At 39.1% G+C, this 19,599-nt stretch overlaps 1 protein-coding gene across 1 annotated transcript in view; it reads left to right on the forward strand.

Moving 5' to 3' along the window:
* The first annotated feature begins 382 nt into the window (after window positions 1-382).
* The window catches only part of GABRG3 (gamma-aminobutyric acid type A receptor subunit gamma3), a 631,894-nt gene continuing 612,677 nt past the window's right edge, over window positions 383-19,599 (forward strand). The window contains exons 1-2 of the mRNA XM_045795326.2: window positions 383-537; window positions 5,866-6,014. Coding sequence (XP_045651282.2) covers window positions 485-537; window positions 5,866-6,014 — 202 coding nt within the window. The 5' untranslated portion in view covers window positions 383-484. The remainder of the gene's footprint in view (window positions 538-5,865; window positions 6,015-19,599) is intronic.

A 19,599-nucleotide genomic window follows, 5' to 3' on the forward strand; every position in this document is an offset into this window, starting at 1 on the left:
CGCCTCGCAGGCTCTACCAGAGGAGCGGCCGCCTCGCTGCCCCCACCTCCCAGCGCACGGCGGCCGCACACCGCGCGCAGAGCCCACCGCCGGGGCACTGGCGCGCAGCTCGCGGCGGAGGGGGCAGCGCCTCGGCCAGCCGCGGGGCTGCAGGGCTAGGGACAGCTCGCGCCCACCAGCTCCTGCCACCAGGCTGCGCGGACCCGGCGCCCGGGAGCGGGCGGGGGGCGGCGCGCCGCGGTGGCCGGGCGTCCCGCGTGCGCCCCGCGGAGCCGCGCGCAGACCCGCCGGCCGTCGGGGGCGCGGCGGGCCGCTGGAGCCCACACCTGTCCGGCCTCGGAGGCCGGGAGCCGGTGTTGCGCTGCAGTCCGCGGCACGGGAGGCAGGGAGGGAAAGGAGAGCGGGCGGAGGCGAGGCCCGTGCTCCGGAGGACGCCGCACCCGGCCGGAGGCCCTGGACGCTGCTCCCCAAGCTCCACCTCACCATGGCCCCGAAGCTGCTGCTCTTCCTCTGCCTGTTCTCGGGCTTGCACGCGCGGTAAGTGGCGCCCGGGCCCCGCAGCCCCGGGGCTCTAGCTGGGCTGGAGGGCGGCGGGGGGCGCTGTCTGCCGGCCAGGAACCCCAGCGCGCCCCGCCGTCGGCTGGGCTGCGGCATAGCCCGTTGGGGCCGGGCCAGAAGAGGGGAAGTCGGCCCGCACCTCACCTGTCCCATTGCCCCCTGGACATGGCTATCTGCCTCTCCAGGCTGGGTGGCTGCAGCTTTCTCTGCAACCGGGAATGTGGGGACTCTGAGATTAATGGGCTTCTCCTGAAGCTTTTAGGAGCTGGTTGTTTTAAAGGGTTTTGAAAACCACTATCATAAAGAACCAGAGGTGTCTACCTCCTATTTACCCCTCCCTACAAGTGTTCCGGGGCTCATACACGCACACAGGCAGACATTCTGTATAATTTCCATCACTCTGAAATTTCCCAGGACCCAGAAGTCATGGTTTCCTAGCTGCCTAGTTTAAATCACACTGGCAAAGAGCATCCAGGCTGGGGGCAGGTAGAAGAGGATTGGAGCAAGGGAAAAACCCTACTTCTCAGAAAGGATTCCCCTACCCAGGTCTTGCAAACACACAGTATACACAAGCAGCCCTTCTAGATGAGCCACTTTTCACACACACAAACGTACACACACTTACCCCCATAAAGCAAACATGTTGAAATTGATAATAAGTCTTGTGCCTGGTAACTGTAAGATATTATCTTATCGAAAATACCCTTAACCTGCCTCCTAGAACAGCAACCTGCTAATGGGAGCTTAGAGATGCTCCTGGAAGGAATGAAGATGGTTCATGAGATGGAAGGGCAGTGGAACCAGAAGGGTTAAATTTGTTGCTGTAAATATAACTGGATGTTCTGGGTTTGGTTTCTTTAATTCTGTCTCCCAGACTAATCTCTGGCCCAGAGCCTGCAGACTTTGGAAATCAGAGCAGCTCCATGCCTCTCCCCCCATCTCCATCCCAAGAGTCTTGGGACACCCCTTTCCCCAAAACATTCTTGTTCATTTCCTGGATCTGGAAGCTGGAGAGCTAGAGAGCCTTCCTATGGGCAGTTAGCCCTGCAGGTGTCAGCAGGCAATGCCAAGTCTTAGATTTTCATTATATTTGTGAAGTAGGAAGACAGAATAACAAATCTTACAAGACATAAAGCGACCCCCAGTTTCACTCCCCACTTTTGACAGGGGTATTTGACCCTAAGAAAGAAAGCCCCGGTCCTCCCCTCCATACCACTCATCCCTACTAAGAGGTGAGAGTGTGAAAGGCAGGCAGTGTGCCAGAGACAGTGTCAGCCGGGGATACACAGTCAGCTCTCTCAACCAGACATAGTACTCCTTGGGCCTTTCAACTCAAGTTAGTTCCTGTCTAAGGGGAGAGCTAGGGAAGGATATGGAAGTGCACTTTCTGAAGTTGATTTTGCCTGGATGTATCTCTGTTTAGAGGCAGAGAGACCAGCAGATAGCAGCAGGCATAATGTAGACTTCTAAAGTATGTAATCTCCACCTGAAGTCGCATCTGCATGAGCTTTCTGTTGCTGCCAACTGTTTGAAGTGACCTGCATTTCAGAGTTAGATAATTAACTACATATAGTTTAGATTTATAGCTACTTAACATGCTACAAGGAAAACTGCTTATTGTCCTCATTAGTTTATGTGCTTAGTAGAAAGATATCTTAGTATCTAACATGAAGCAGTCAGGTTTCTAGGGATTCCAAAATACATGTACAGTTTCTTGTGATTCTTCATCCTTCCATTTCACCAGGGCAGATGTAATGATTTTAATATGTTCTGTATCTCGGTTCATTCCCTGACCTTTATAATAGAGGTTGCATATCGGTTGAAAAAAAAAATCCAAATTTTAAGCTAATTACATTGCTATATGCCTCTCCTTTGAAAGAGTCTTTGTTCTTTGAATGGGTTTTACAGACATGTAAAGTAACCTGATGTCCGTGTCATCTTTCAAAACTATTATTAATGCTGAGAGGGTTCTTGTTTGCACTCTGGGATGCCTTTCCGGTGTTCAGAATCCCTGGACAAGGTTCTGACAGTTGTGCTCTGTGGTGATGGCTTGGTAACTCCATGAAGAGAAAACCACCCTGTTCTGACACCCATGGATGAGCTTATTATGCACTACAACGCACTACGTCATGCTTGGACCTTGGTGATACCTTGCAGACACCTATTCTGAGATTTAGGGTTTAAAAATACTTCAGACTTTGTCTCTGTCCTTCTAGTTGAAGAGAAGGTGTAAGACCTGCAAATAACATCTGAAGATTGAGCAGTTCTTTGTCAAAGACAATACGTTGCTGATTTGTTTTTAAGAAAAGTTAATTGCAGTGATGGTATTTAGGACCCAACATTCCTGGTAACAGAACACTCATAAAGATAATATATAGCCCACCTAGAATTTAGAAAAGCAGATCATTCTTGTTTTGTTCATATTCTAGTGGGTCTTCTGAGACGAGATTTGGTTTTCATGAAAGGAAGGATTTCCCTGTGGGGCTGGTGGTCTGACACTAGCACTGTGAGGCTTCTGCTTCATTCCCTGAAGTCCTGCAGCAAACTGACAGAAGACCGGGAGTGTCGGCCTCTAGGGGACAAGAAGATCTCTGCCCACACTTTGCCACTGTGCACCCCAAACCAGCCGCCGTGCGGCAGGTCCTGATTTACCTCCTGAATGGATGGGAGAGGACCCTGCTGCTTTTCCTTCCTCCTCTCTCCCACTTTCACCTGCCTTGGTCTCTAAGGAAGAAGCTTATGCAATTTCAGGAAAACCCTCTCGTCACCACTAGAGGGAGAATTAGGCTCATTATAATACTGCGTTTGAAGTAGCTCAAAGTCTTTTTCAAAAACGGAGGCTGTGTGTATACAGAGAACTGATGAAGAGTTAGTGTGCCCAATCTACGTACATATGACCATTGGGGCGATGGAAAATAACAGGGCATGGAGAGCATAGTTCGGTCTGTGCTGGTGAGCTGTCTTTGGGGGTGGGGGAGGGGAGACAGGGAGAGGGATAAGAGAGAAAGGTAGGGGAGGGGAAGAGAAGAGAGAAGAGAAAGAGGCGGACAGAAGAAGGAGAGAGGAGAGGACTGTGGTGGCTTGGAACATGTTTTGAGAATGTTGTATGCGATTCAGCCAAAGAGATCTGCCCCTCTGTCCATAGTCCCTCCTGATGGTTTTGCTGCAGAGTGAATTGCCAGGTGCTGTGGGCAATGATTGCTTCCAGCTAACCATGTCCTACAGAACCCGCTTCAACCTACTCCTTTTTTTCCCAAGATGATAAAATTAATATTCCTGACAATATATCCGATAAACTATTCTATAGTGACATTTTAAATTCTATAGTGTAATTTGTGAAAGTTCAGTTTTACAAATAATGAAATGCAGCATATCACTTCTTGAATGTGTCCCAAATTTTGTAAGTTCCTATTGATGGTGAATGTTCAGTGCCAATAAAAACCCACAGTATTTTATAGTTTCTGTGGATAATTTATTTTAACCTTCTAGTCAATAAATATTCAAGAAATAGAATTACAGTCTAAGATAAACCTAGGAAAAACTTAAATGAAGTCAATCTGCCAGACATATGCCATATACTCATTTTGAAAATCTCATATATATGTATGTATTCAACCAGGACCAGACTATGTGATACTGCCCTAGTCTAGGTTAAGGCTAGTTAACACTCATAAAAATACTATAATGTATATAATATATGACATATACATATAATTACATATTATATGAAATCATGCATACTCTGGTACTATATATGTAATTATGTGATTATAATATTATATATATGATTGTGAGCATTTATTTTTATTTTTTATTTTTTATTTTTTTTAAAGATTTTATTTATTTATTCGACAGAGATAGAGACAGCCAGCGAGAGGGAACACAAGCAGGGGGAGTGGGAGAGGAAGAAACAGGCTCACAGCGGAGGAGCCTGATGTGGGGCTCGATCCCATAATGCCAGGATCACGCCCTGAGCCGAAGGCAGACGCTTAACCGCTGTGCCACCCAGGCGCCCCGATTGTGAGCATTTAAACAAAGAAGAGATAATGAATTTTTAAAAGTTTCTTCTCTTCCTTTTTTTCATGTTCATTATAGATAATTTAGACAATTCCAAAAATTAACTTAAAGAAACTTCTGTCCCAGAGTACAACTGCCCTGGGATGATGTTAACATTTGGGCTCCTGTATGGGAAGCTAAATAGAAATGAGCTCATACCAAGTCAGGACAAATAAACCTCAAGACAATTTTCTATTCTATATTTTGTTCTTTTTGGTGAAGAAAAAGTCATTACGGCATTTATGTTGATAAAGTATAAGGAAACAAGCAAAGTTGTTTGTTGTTTTACAAGGTTTTTGTTTTGTTTTGTTTTGTTTGCCCTAGTAAATGAAAGTCTATCTGGAAATGCTGCTTGAAGGCAGGAGACTCTCCTCTTTTCAAGCCCACATGGCTATGTTGTTGATTTGGCCTCACTCACTAAGAAAACTAGCTTGTCATTTTGAGGCCTCTTCATTCAAGTACTCCTGTCAGTGTGTATCACCCAGGAGAGGCAGCCGTCCTGCTGCATGAGACAGGCTCAGAGATGCTCAAGCATTTGTTTCAACCCATTAATGAGGGGCTGAATGATTACGACATATTAGAAAGATTTTAATTTTTAATGTCTGTATTAGCCTGCTCTGTAGGAAATGAATCAGTTTGTGTTGTAAGAGGCGTGTAGAATTGCCAGAGGGCATTCGTCACACACCATCTCTGTTCCTTGTCACCACACATGAGTGCTGGCCAAGCCGACACCTCATAATGGCCCCATGTCTACTTAGAATGAAGGTTCCAGTCTCTAAGAAGCATAAAAGTCAGACTCTGCTGTTTTCAGTGCGGGCAACTCTGCAAAAGCTGTTCTCACCTTCAACTAAAATGAGGTCTTGGCAGTAGGGGGTGGAAGCAGCATGATAAAGTCACCATCTGACAAACATCTGGAAGGTTTGTGCCTTGACCCTCAGAGGTACTCAGGGTGGCGCCAAGCAAGGCTGATTGCTTGCTGTTTGATCTGGCATTGATTTGCTTATCATTGTGTCTATAGCTTAACATAGACAAGGAGTGAAAACATTATGACATATTAAGAGCAGTGACATTCCTCCTATTGGATTCTTTCTAAATGGTCTTTTGTTTTCATTTTAGAGGTAATCCATTGATTGGGCTGCGAGTATTGGGGACTGCCTACTTATGTCAGGGGTGCTTGAGTGGGCCAAGCTTAAGACACGTCCTGGAGCCATTGCTACAACTTATACTTCACGGTTTGTGCCCTAATTACAGGTCCAGAAAGGTGGAAGAGGATGAATATGAAGATTCATCATCAAACCAAAAGTGGGTTTTGGCTCCAAAATCCCAAGACACTGATGTGACTCTTATTCTCAACAAATTGCTAAGAGAGTATGATAAAAAGCTGAGGCCGGATATTGGAAGTGAGTGTTGATGTTTGTTATTCTAATAGAAAATATGCTGTGATGATGTATTTTTAAAGTTTTTATTTTAAATAATTATAAATTCACTGGAAGTTGCAAAGATGGTACAGAGTCACACAGTTTGAGTGTAGTATGATATCAAAACCAGGAAATTGGCATGAGTGCAATGTGTGTGCATGATTTCATGTCATCTTATCACACGTAGATTTGTGGAAGGACCATGGCAATCAAGCTGCAGAACTGTTTCATCATCATAAAGCCCCCTCCTACTGCCTCTTTATAGGTGCACGCACCTCCCTCCTCCAAAATTCCTAACCCCTGTCAGCCATTATTGGTTGTTTCTGTATTTTGGTCATTTTTATTTTTATTTTTTATTTTTTTAAAGATTTTATTTATTTATCAGAGAGAGAGAGACATCCAGTGAGAGAGAGAACACAAGCAGGGGGCGTGGGAGAGGAAGAAGCAGGCTCCCAGCGGAGGAGCCCAATGCGGGGCTCAATCCCAGAACGCCAGGATCACGTCCTGAGCCAAAGGCAGGCTTAACGACTGAGCCACCCAGGCGCCCCTATTTTGTTCATTTTTAGAACATCATATACATGCAGTCATTCAGTATGTGACCTTTTAAGATTGGCTTTTCTTCCCTCAGCAAAGTGATTTGGAGATCCGTACAAGCTGTTGTGTGTGTTCATAGTAGTTGGTTCTTTCTTACTGCTAAGTAATCTTCCATGGCAGGAATATACCATAATTTGTTTATCCATTCACCTATTGAGGAACATTTTTGTTGCTTCATTTTTGTTAGTTACAAATAAAATGACTATATGTGCATTTGTATTCAGGTTTTTGTGTGGAAATAAGATTTCGTTCCCCAGGATGAATGCCCAGGAGTATGATTACTAGGTTGTATGATGAATGTTTTGTTTTTTAAAAAAACTGCCGAACTTTTTTTCCGAAAGTGTCGGTACCATTTTCTATTCCCACCAGCAATGTATGAGAGATCCGGTTTCTCTGTCTTCCCCAGCAATGAGTATTATCACTATTTTTTTTATTTTAGCTGCTCTAATAGGTAAATATCTAATAGATTGATACCTCATTGTGTTTTGATTTGCATTTTCCTGGTGGTTAGTGATATTGAACTTCTTTTACGTGCTTATTTGCCAGCAATATATCCTCTTTATTGAAATATCTCTTCATATTAGTTGCCCTTTAGGAATTGGATTATTTTGTTTTGTTTAATTTCTTGTGTTGAATTATTGAGTTCTTCAAATAATCTAGGTATGATTCCTTTGCCAGGTGTAGTTTGCAAATGTTTTTCTCTCAGTATGTAGCTTGTCTTTTCATTCTCTTAACAAGATCTTTCACAGAGGAAAAGTTTTTAATATTGATGAAGTTCAATTTATTGATTTTTAAATGTTTTTTGAAACATGCTTTTGGAATAATGACTAAGAACTCTTCATGAAGCCCCAGTTCCTGAAGATTTTCTCCTTTGTTTTCTTCTAAAAGTTTTATAATTTTATGTTTTACATTTAATTAATTATCTGTCTTTATATAAAATCAGTGTGTGAGGTTTAGAGCTAAGTTTCCCCCACCATTTTTTTCCTATGAATATCCAGTTCCTCTATCACCATTTATTAAAAAGACTGTCTTGTCTCTGTTGAATTGCATTTACACATTTGCCAAAAATCAACCGGCATAGAATATTTCTGGATTCTCTATTTTGTTCTGTTTATCTGTGTATCTATCACTGTGTCAATACCTACTGTCTTGATTACTATAGTTACATAGTAAGTCTTGAAATTGGATAGATGAATTCAACCTCTTTATTCCTCTTTTTAAACATTATTTTAAATCTTATAAGCCATTTATTTTCCATATGAACTTTAGAATTATCTTGTCTGTATCTAGAAAAACTCTTCTGGTAAGTCTCTATCAGTTTGGGAAAAATGCTGTCTGTACTATGTTGAGTATTCAAATCCACAAACGTGATATGGCTTTCCATTTTAGATCTTCTTTAATTTCTTACATCCAGTGTTTTACAGTTTTTAGTATACAAGTTCTGAATATATTTTGTTAGATTTACACCTAAGTTTCATGTTTTTGGAATGATTATAAATGGTACTGTAATTTAAAATTTCTTTTCCCCTATGTTCATTGCTAGATATACAGAAATACCCCTGATTTTGTATATTGATTTTGTGTCCTCTGACTTGCTGAAACTCAACTTACTTGTTTTAGGAAGTTTTGTGTGTTTGTTTTTTGATAGGTTCCTTGGGATTTTCTGTGTATACCATCATGTCAAATGGGAAGATTTATTTCTTGCTTTCTAATCTGTATGTCTTTTATTTTATTTTATTGCCTTATTTCCCTAGCTGGAACTTCCAACGGTTTGTTGAATGGCAGTGGTGTGAATGGGCATCTTACTTTGTTCCAGATCTTAGAGGAAAGATAGTCAGTCATTTACTATTAAGTGTAATGTTAGTTATATATTTGTATATATCCTTTATCAAATTGAGAGATTTCTCTCTATTTCTGGTTTTCTAAAAGTCATTTTTTAAAAAAATCATGAATGGATATTGAATTTTGCCAAATGCTTTTTCTGCATCAATAGATGAGATCATGTGACTTCTTTTTTTAGCCAGTTAATATAGAAGATTAGGTTGAGTGATTTTCAAATATCGAATCAGTCTTGCATCCCTAGAATAAGCCCCACATAGTTATGTGTTTGATAATACTCTTTTAAAAAAAAACTCTTCTTTTATAATGCTGAATTCTATTTGCCAGTATTTTGTTAAGAATGCTTGCCTCTCTATTCATGAAGAACATTAGTCTGCAGTTTTCTGTTTCTTTTCTTTTCTTTTTTTTTAAGTCTTTGTTAGGTTTTGGTATCAGGTAATACTGGTTTCATAAGATAAGTTAGGAAGTACCCCCTGATCTTCTGTTTTCTGGAAAAGATTGTGCAAAAGTTTGTGTGAACTTCAGTATTCCATAGAATTCTCTAGAAACATTCTCTGGGTCAGGAGATTTCTTTTCTGGAGTTTCTTCATTACAAATTCAATTCCTTAATAGATACAAGTCTCTTGAACTTACCAATTTTATATTAGGTAAGTTGTGATCATTTGTGCTTTTTAAGAAATTGGTCCATTTCTTTTAAGATGTTCATTTATATGTGTAGAATTGTTGATGATATTTCCTTATAATCCTCTTAATATCTTTATGGCCTATAATATATCCCCTGCTTCATTTCTGATATTAGTAATTTGTGTCTTTCTTTTTTCTTTGTCATCTTGCTAGAGGTTTGTTTGACTTACCTTTTCAAAGAACCACCTTTTGTTTCATTGTTTTTTCTCTGCTGTTTTTCTGTTTTTAATTTCATTGAACTTTGCTTTTATTTTTATTATTTGCTTTTTTCTGTTTGCTTTGGGCTTATTTTGTTCTTCTTTTTTGAGATAGCACTTAGTTTCTTGATATGAGACTATTCTAATGTAAGCAATAGTGCTTTAAATTACCCTCTCTGCACTGTTTTAACTGTTATCTCACAGACTTTGGTGTGTTGAACTTTCATTTTTGTTGAGTTCAGTGTATTTATTTCCCTTGAGTTTTTTTTTCCCTTAACTCAGATTATTTAGAAGTCTGTTTTTAGTTTCCAGGTATTTAGAAGTTTTCCTGTTATCTGTTACTGATTTCTAGGTTGATCCCATTATAATCAGAGAATATACTCTATATGAGTAAAATTCATTTGAATTTGTTAATCTTTGATTTATGATCCAGAATATGGTCTATTTTGGTGAACGTTCCATGGGCACTTGAAAAGAATGTGTATTTTGCTGTTGTTGAATGGATTGGATCCTGTTGTTTGATGGTATTGTTAAGATAGAAGACTATATTTGCTGATTTTCTGTCTGGTTTTTCTACCAATCGTTTTGATAGGTTAGCAATAGATAGATTAAAGAGTAGATTCTGATCCAAGACCAAGACAAGAGTGGTGTGTTCGGGCGGAGAGAATTGCATACAGTTGTTGGTGTGGGCCTGTGCCGTGTTCACGATGATGATCAGAGACCGTGGGGATTGTGGCAGACACATTTTTCATAGGATGAACCCAAGCTTTAGTTTATTTCTTCTCCATGGGGCTCATTTAGAGCCCAGCAATTTGCCAGCTCGCATACTACCCCAGCCACCTCGTTCCTCTGTTTTTCCAAGTTTGAGGCTCAGGTGTCCAGTTTATCAGTAGCAGGATATAGAACTACATTGGTTCCAGTAGGCATAGAACATCCAAACCCTTGTGGTGTCGTGTGTAGAAGGTTTAGAGGTGCATGCCCAGTGCATTACTGGAGCAGTCATGTCATCTTTATGTGTTTCTGTTGCATTTTCCATACAATAAAGGAAGAGGACCAAATTACTCATAAATTTCCTTCCAGCTATTCAGTAAGCAATATATCTAAATTACCATTGTACAAGGTTCATAAATTCAGTTGTCACCACATTTCCCCCTTCATAATTATACATAAATTATCCAGTGTGAAGAGTGTGCAGTGGAAATGCATTTATATGGAAAGAGAAGATTGAGAAAATGTTGCTAATTTCTTCATTTATTGTCAGACACTGTGCTCGGCCCTATAGCAAAGATAAATAAGACTTGTTCCTTGCCCTTCTGGGTAAGTTTAGTCCTTTGCTTATCCTGTGGTATAATACAGCACTGCACCTTCCATCTATGGCATTATTCAATACCACATTTGTCCTCTGAGGTGGAAAATTGGACATGGGTAGAGAGCGGGTGAGCTCAGCTTCCCACCCAGGTTTCTGACGATAGCTAGATCACTTAGCCACTGTACTAGTTGTGGAAAATGCCAGGCAATTCTCTTCAAAAACAGGGAATCCCTCTTACACACACACACAACAAAACACTCAGAAGGAGATGTACTAAGGCCTTGTCATGTGCAACAGGCAAGCAGAATTCGCAATTCTAAGGATTTTATTTTTCCACTATGTGCATTAGAATTGTGAATTTTCTAAGTGAAACAGTGTGATACACACTAAGAAAGAATACTTTTTTAAATGGTAACTCTTCTAAAGCCTCACATCATCAGAAGGGCTCTGTAGTTTTTAAATGAAGGAGATTTGAAGAACAACTAAATATAAAACCATAAAGCAGGATGCTCCTCTTCTGTTCCATGACTTTAAAGTTCCACCAAGCACACTGTCATGATCCCTGGGGCAGCAGAGTGACCTGATGAAAGTCTGCAGGATCACTGGTGCGTCTTAGGATTCCTCTTTCTGTCTCATTTAAATGCTAAATAATGGCTGAGTGGCAGAATCCAGCAACTCACTGATGCTTAATTGGAGTAACTGTCTAAGAACAGCTCTCCTGATCAAAGATACTGAATTAAACACTATTTTCTTTCATGATTTAGAAAGGCTCTGCTTTAAAGGACGGTATCCTATAAAAATCTAAATTTCTTTTCTTTTTTTCACTACTTTTTTTCCCTTTCAACCTATTTGTTATAACCATCATGCTTCTTCCTCAAGGCACAATCAACTTATATTACATAGCATAGTGCTATACATGGATTTATCATTAGTTTACTGTAATTCCCAGTTTATTTGCTCACCTCTCCTACACTCTCCCTCCCTCTCTCAGCCATGCTCTATTTACTGTGCTTTCACTCTGCACCAGGCCCTGGGCCATGGATGTGTGGGGAGCAAAGCAGATGCTTAGGTTTTTCTGAAGGGGAGGGAAGGGGAAAGGGTCTCTGAAGACAACCATGTAGGAGTCGAGATTGGGATTCCCACTTTGGAGTAAGCAAGCCTGTTTAAGGCACTCTTCAGTTAAAATTCCTTGAAAACCCCCTTTAATTCTAGGATAAAATCCAAGCCCTTACAATGACATAAATGCAGTAAGCCACTATCTGGCCCTTGCCTACTTCTCTGCTTTCACTTCCTGACACTCCACATCGCACATATTATACCCTTTGGTGACACCAAACCTCCTGCTTTCCTTATCTGGTTGCTTGCTTTTACTGTTCTCTCATTCTAGCATGTGGTTCTCTTAACACCCTCTCCCTCTTCTGCACTGAGCTCTTTCCTGCCTTTCTTCAAGCCTTGAAGTTACCTCCTATTAGAAGCCCTCTTCCATGACCTGTCCCCCTCTCACCTCCCTGCCGGGGTGGATCAAGCATCTTCTCTGAGTTTCTTCTAGCATCAGTTTCTCATCTGCTCAATAGGAATAGTACATTTAGAGGGACTGTCTTGAAGATGGTGTAATGTGGTGAAGCCATGAAATAGCTTCTGCAGCACTTCCGTGTGCTTTCTGCAGTTCTGCAGCTGGGAATTGATCTTCTTTCCCCCTCACCCCAGGACACAGTTCCCAGTGCATCAGTTTACGCTGGCATCTCCCAACATACATAGTCCAACCACATGCACGAAGATCCAACATCAAGAAATAAATAAAATGGCTCATCACTGTTATTGTCCACAATAAATAGATGGAATCGAACAGACTCATTTACGTTGCATAGAAGTAACATATCCACTGGAATCCTCTATTAGTTTTCATAATACAAATTGTGATCATTATGTTTTAAAAATACTCACTATTTTTCCAGCTATTATCTCTCCTCAACTAACTTCTAAATTATGGATGTATCTGTTTTAGTTCCCTGCTTTTAACTATCCATCATTCTAAGTAATACTTCAGCTATGTCCTTTACTAGTTCAGGGTTATTCAGGGTATCATTTATCTCAGGAATAGGCCTTGTCATGTGAGCTCGAAAAGGCTGGAGGAGGATAAACCTTCTAATAAGAGAATTGTGAGAAGGAAAGGAAATGAACCTGAGTGAATTTCTCTCCCTTCAGGGTTTGAAGAAATTTGAACCACTCTCCTGAAAATAGAGTATTTCAGAATACAAATTCCCTGTCCATAATCTGGACAGTCTATACCAAATACAGTCAGTATTGGGAAAAATAAAAGGTTATGTGTTGGCTTTTAAAGGTGAATGAACACTGAATACATGCACAATGCATAGAAATCACTCACGGGGGGCGCCTGGGTGGCACAGCGGTTAAGCGTCTGCCTTCCGCTCAGGGCGTGATCCCGGCGTTACGGGATCGAGCCCCACATCAGGCTCTTCCACTATGAGCCTGTTTCTTCCTCTCCCACTCCCCCTGCTTGTGTTCCCTCTCTCGCTGGGTGTCTCTATCTCTGTCGAATAAATAAATAAAATCTTAAAAAAAATAAAAAGATATATATATATATATATATATATATATATATATATATATATATATATACACAAAAGAAATCACTCATGGACTTGTTTAGGTTAGGCCGAACATCTGAATAATCTTTTCTTGGCTATGTCCATGATAAGACGGATTAATTTTTCTATTCCTGTTCTTCAGGTGTTTGTATATCTGGACTTCTTTCCCAGGCTTTTCTAAAGCTTATTTTCCCAGTTTAGTTAAAACTTCTTATGAATGTGGAATGATGAGCATCCAGTATGAGAAGAAGCTGGTTGCATGAGTGAGAAGGTGAGCTTTGCACTGCTGTAACTTGCTGGCAGAATTCAGAGGAAGCCCAGCCTCCTCCTCAGTGGGGAATACCCCAGTGGAGGAGATGCCATTTGAGCTTCTTTTCTTCACACTTCCCAGAGCTGGACATGGCAGCTGGGCACGGATTCAAGAGTATCGAAGTGACAGGACCAGTTCCTCGCTAGGAGGAGCTCCTGCCCAGTCCAGGGTCATGTTCCTGGATGAGGAAGGGGAAAGAGACAATGACCAAATAGGGGGAATATGACCCCAGGGAGGTCAGGAGTTAGTTTTGTTGCAGTTAATGTATGTTAAACAACCAAGAGACATAACACGTGGGCTTTGAAGTATAATTTTTAAAGCACACCTTGTCATGTTGCTCTTTAATATCTTTTAGTGAGGGTAATTGAGTAACCAAAGAACTATAAAAAGAATGCTTACAGACTGTTGGTCACAGATGTGATGTCTCTGAGAGAGGCCAGAGTAGCCAGTGGAAAGGCAGAGAAAACCCTCCTATATTTCTGGGCTGGTTCCTGATGTGTGTAAATGTGACAACTCCTGTCAGAGGGATTTGAGAGTTTAAGCTGGATCATAGAATTTGAGTGAATTTTGAAATGTGTGAAGGACTGTACAAACAATCAAATGTATTAAGATATGATTTATAATGAATATATACAATTGTCCCTCATCCTGATGGTTTTTATATTTTAAGAAGAAATAATAGACATAGGATTTTAATCCAAAGGAATGAAATACACGTGTTGAAGTGTAGATGCCTGTGTGCCAGAGTAAAGAGAGTTGGTTTTGGGGTCCCTAAAGCATAGCAACTTGATGGATCACAGTCTAAGTGCCTCAGCTGGGTACTGACTTTCAGATGACCTTTCTAGCTATCTTTTCCTATCTTAATGCACATCAGATGACTGTCTTAACTGTACATTTAGGTTAGCTTGGTTAGTCTTCATCTAAAACCACAGCCTACTATGCAGACGGGTGAGTTGTCATTTCCCAACAATTACTGTATATCCAGAAAATAATTCAAATATATTCACTCCATTCTCAGAACAGATGTAGGAGGAGAGGAAACAGACATTCTTAATTGCTGTGCTCAAAGTAAAAGCTATTACTGTAGACTTAGTTAACTGATTTTGTCGCGAAGTTAATTCAAATGCATAGGGAGGTGGAGAACAAATTTTGTGGAGAAATTATACCTGTCATCTCTTTGGGAGACTAATTAGGCATCCAGAGGATGCTGGGTTAGGACCCATTACCTCAGCTCAACATATGTTGGTAGGTGACCCTTCCCCACATAATCCCTACCATTTTGGGCAGTGATCCTTTTCACACATATACCTTAGCGCTTAGGATTTCACCATGGCACTCTACCTAAGGCGGAATTCGGTGTAAGGCAAGGCTGTATGAGATCAAAGGCCTGTAGTTTGGTTCATTAAAAAGATTTTTTACTAGGCTATATTTTTTCTTGTAGGAGATATATAATGATATCTCAATGTATAAGTATTTTTTTTTTATCTGTAATTTGGTAAATAACTCTGATCGCATGTCCCTAGGAATAATCTAATGACTGGACTTGATTTGAATATGCAGTTCAGTTTATAGAATAACAAGTGATCTGTTTCTTATGTTTATTCATCACCACTGCAGGAATTGAGCAAAATAGCTTCATGTGGCTTAGAGAGGGTTTGAGTGGGAAAAGAGCTGGACTCAAATAATGGGTTCTTCCACCAGTTGCTGGTGGATTCACTTAGAGATATGACCTCACTGACCTGTAGGTTTCCATCTCTAAATGGAATAATTAAAAGTATATCCAAGTCTCGTTGTAAGAATTGTAGATTATAATAACACCTGACCCATAGGGAGAGGACAGAATGTGTCATCTGCCTTCTGCCCGCTGTATTCCTAGACCTACACACCATGTTGGCTCTGTTTCAGCCTGGTTTATCAGTAGCAAAGTAGAACTCTCAGGCAGCTCCACTGTCATAAAAGCTTTGTCTTAGATTGAGATTTCTGTTCAGCTGTCGGCATTTCATCAGTATGTAATTAACATCCTGATCCAAAATATCTTACAGATCCTTTTATAAAGTATTACTGTGCCCATACTGATTAGGTTGTTATCCTACTAATTCACATTTGAGGGACAAATGCAGATGTGAAAATCATAGTTTCATAGAACATCATGGCTTGAAGGGATTCTAAAAAGAAATCTGTCCAACAGCTTAGAAATCTGGCTTTATGTCAGAATTACCTTGGGAGCTCTTTAACATACAGAGATCAGGGTCCAACCCCAAGACCTACTATGCAATATTATTTTTTATGTTTTCTAGTTCATGGATTTTCACTTAGATCTGTATTATTACCATTCTTCTGCTTGCTTTGGATTTAATTTGCTTTACTTTTAGTTTCTTAAAGTGAAAGATGAAGTCATGGATTTGAGAACTTCTTATCTAATTTTAGTGTTTAGTGCTATAAATTCCTCCTAAGCAATTCTATAGTGGCATTCCACAGATTTCAGTGTTTTGATTTCATTTACATTCAATAAAAAAAAAACCCTACTAATTTCCTTTTTGGTTTCTTCTTACACCATGCATGGTGCTCATTTAGACGTGTGGTATTCATTTTCCGAATATTTGAGATTTTTCCAGGTATCTTTCTGTTATTGATTTCTCATTAAAATCCACTGTGGTAAATGAACATACTTTTTATAACTTGGATCCTTTTACATTTACTGAGACTTGTTTCATGGCCCAGAATATGATCTGTATTGATGTGTACTTGGAAAGAATGTGTATTCTGCTGTTGTGACGTGGAGTGTTGTGTAATTAGATTAGGTGAAGTTAGTTCATATTTTTATAAAGATCTACTTGCTGATTTAATTTTTTTGTTATTGAAGTATAGTTAACATGTAGTGTTATATTAGTTTCAGGTGTACAATGCAGTTCAGTGCTTACCACAATAAGCGTAGTTACTGTGTGTCACCATACAACATTACAGTATTATTGACTATATTCCCTATGCTGTACTTTTCATCCTCAAGACTAATTTATATTTAGTTTTTAGTAAATTTAGTAAATTTAGTATATTTAGTAAATTTAGTATATTTATATACTTACTGATTTTTTAAACCTATTTTTATCAATTATTGAGGGTAGGGTATTGAAATCTCTGGCAATAACTATGGATCTGTCCATTTCTCTTTATAGTTCTAACAGTGTTTGAATCATGAATGTTGAAACAATGATATTAGGGGTAGAAGCATTTAGGATTTTTATGTCCTTTTGATTAATTGACCACATCATCATTAGAAAATAAATATCCTTATACCTGGCAATATTCTTTTTTGTGATATCTACTTTGTCTGACATTAAAATAGACACTCCAGCTTTCTTTTGCCTAGTGTTAGATTGGTATAGGTCTTTCCATTCTTTTACTTGTAACCTGTATTTGTCATTAGGTTTAAAGTGTGCTTCTTGTAGGCACCATATAGGTTGGTTTTGCTTTCCTAACATTCAGTCCATCAATTTCTGTATTCTAATTGGAGTCTTTAGACCATTTACAATTATTGTAATTATTGTTGAGGTTAGATTTAAAGCTGTCATCTTTTTATTGATTTTCTATAGTCTCTCTGTTGTTCCTTTCCCCCTCTTTTAATGATTCTCTTATTTTCTTTGTTTTCTTATTGTCTATAACCCTTTATCTTGCTATTTTAGTGTCTTTATTAAAGATTTGTAGTATAATTTTTAACTTATCACAGTCTACCAACAGGTGATTTTATTCCCAGTTTACACATAGCACGAAAGTGTGTGTGTGTACGTATTTCTGTCTTTTATCATTTCCCTTCTACTTAAAGGACTTCCTCTGACTTTTCTTTTAGTATGAGTCTGTTTATGACAAGTTCTTTCAGCATTTGTAAACCTGAAAATATTTTTAGTTTACTTTTTAAAAAAATCTTTATTGCGATATAATTCATATACTACAAAATCCATCCACTTAAAGTGTACAGTTCAGTGGCTTTTATGTAATTAATATTTATTTATTTATTTATTTATTTGAGAGACAAAGAATGAGCAAGAGAAAACATGAGCAGGGGGAGGGGCAGGAGGAGAGGGGGAAGCAGGCTCCCCACTGAGCAGGGAGCCCTGACTCAGGACCCTGGGATCATGACCTGAGCTGAAGGCAGAAGCTTAACTGACTGAGCCTCCTAGGTGCCCCTCAGTGGTTTTTAAATGTTCACAAAGCCGTGCTGCCATGATTTATTTTGAGAACATTTTCTTTTTTTTTTTTTTTAAGATTTATTTATTTATTTGAGAGAGAGAGGGGGAAGTGCACAAGTGGAGGGAGGGACAGAGGGAGAAAGAGTGGGGAAGCAGACTCCCCGCTGAGCGAAGAGCCTGATGTGGGACTCGATCTCAGGATCCTGAGGTCATGACCTGAACTGAAATCAAGAGTTGGATACTTAACCAGATGAGCCACCCAGGCACCCCTAGGTTGAGAACATTTTTATCATCTCCCCCAAAAGACAAGTATCTGTTAGCAGTCTCTGTTCATTGTTACAACCTCCCACTTTGGGCAGTAGGCAACCAGTAATCTAATTTACATCTCTTTTGATTTGTCTGTTCTGGACTTTGCATATAAATAGAGTCAGAATATGTGCATTTTTGTGACTGGCTTTTATTACTTAGCATAATTTTTTAGGTTCATGTATATTATAACAGGTATCAGCATTCCATTCATTCTATTAATAATATTTTATTGTATGGCTATATTTTGTTCATCAATTAATAATAAAATTCAATAAGGCATTAAGATTGTTTTCACTTTTGTCTAGTTTTAATAATGCTGCTATGAATATGTGTGTATTTTGTGTGGACATATATTTTCATTTCTTATAGATATGCATGTAGAAGTGGAATTTTTTAGTTATGTTCAGTTAGCCAACATATAGTACATCATTAGTTTTTGATGTAGTGTTCAAGGATTCATTAGTTTGCTTATAACACCCAGTGCTCCTCACAACACGTGCCTCCTTAATACCCATCACCTGACTACTCCATTCCCCGCCCCCCTCCCTTCTTGTAACCCTCAGTTTGTTTCCTGGAGGCCAGAGTCTCTCATGGTTTGTCTCCCTCTCTGACTTTTATAGTATAATAGAATTATATTAGAAATCAATAACAGAAAGAGATTTGGTAAATTCACAAATATATGGAAAATTAACAGTGCACTTCTAAGTAAACAATGGGTGAAAAAAGAAATCACTCAAATTTTTCAACCATTGTTTATTTAGAAGTGCACTGTTTATTTTCCACATATTTGTGAATTTACCAAATCTCTTTCTGTTATTGATTTCTATAAAATTCTATTATAGTTGAAGAACACATTTTCTATGATTTTAGTCCTTTTTCATCTATTAAGGCTTGTTTTATAACATATCATATTATTCTAGCATGTTCTGTGTGCACCTAAGAAAAATACGTATTCTGCTGGTGTTTGGTAAAGTGTTCTATAGAAGTCTTTTAAGTCTTGTCATTTTGTAGTGTTGGTCAAGATCTCTGTTTCCCTGTCAATTGCTGTTTAATTGTTCTATCCATTATCGAAAGTAGAGAATTGAAGTAAAGTATGATATATTGAATTATTAATTACCTCTTTCAATTACATTAGTTTTGTTCTTTATGTAATTTTGGGCTCTGTTAATAGTTCTAGTTACTGTATTTACCAGTATATTGACTCTTTATAATTATGAAATCTTCTTTATCTCTAGTAGCATTTTTGTTTAAAGTATTTTGTCTAATATTACTATAGCTGTTTCAGTTTCTTACAGTGCTGTTTGCATCATACATCCCTTTCCATCTTGTTGATTTCACACTATTTGTATCTTAGAATCTAGAGTGTGTCTCTAGAACCAACTCTTGTTTTTATATTCATTTGGATTATACTGTTTAGTCATTTTACATTTAATGATATTATTTTATATATAATATATATAATATATATATAATAATGATATTATATCATTATTACATTAATGATATACAGTTAGACTTCTGACATTTTGCTT

The sequence above is a fragment of the Ursus americanus genome, chromosome 28, assembly GCF_024610735.1.
Source record: "Ursus americanus isolate L20-20 chromosome 28, mUrsAme1.1.p, whole genome shotgun sequence".
Classification (NCBI taxonomy): Eukaryota; Metazoa; Chordata; class Mammalia; order Carnivora; family Ursidae; genus Ursus; species Ursus americanus.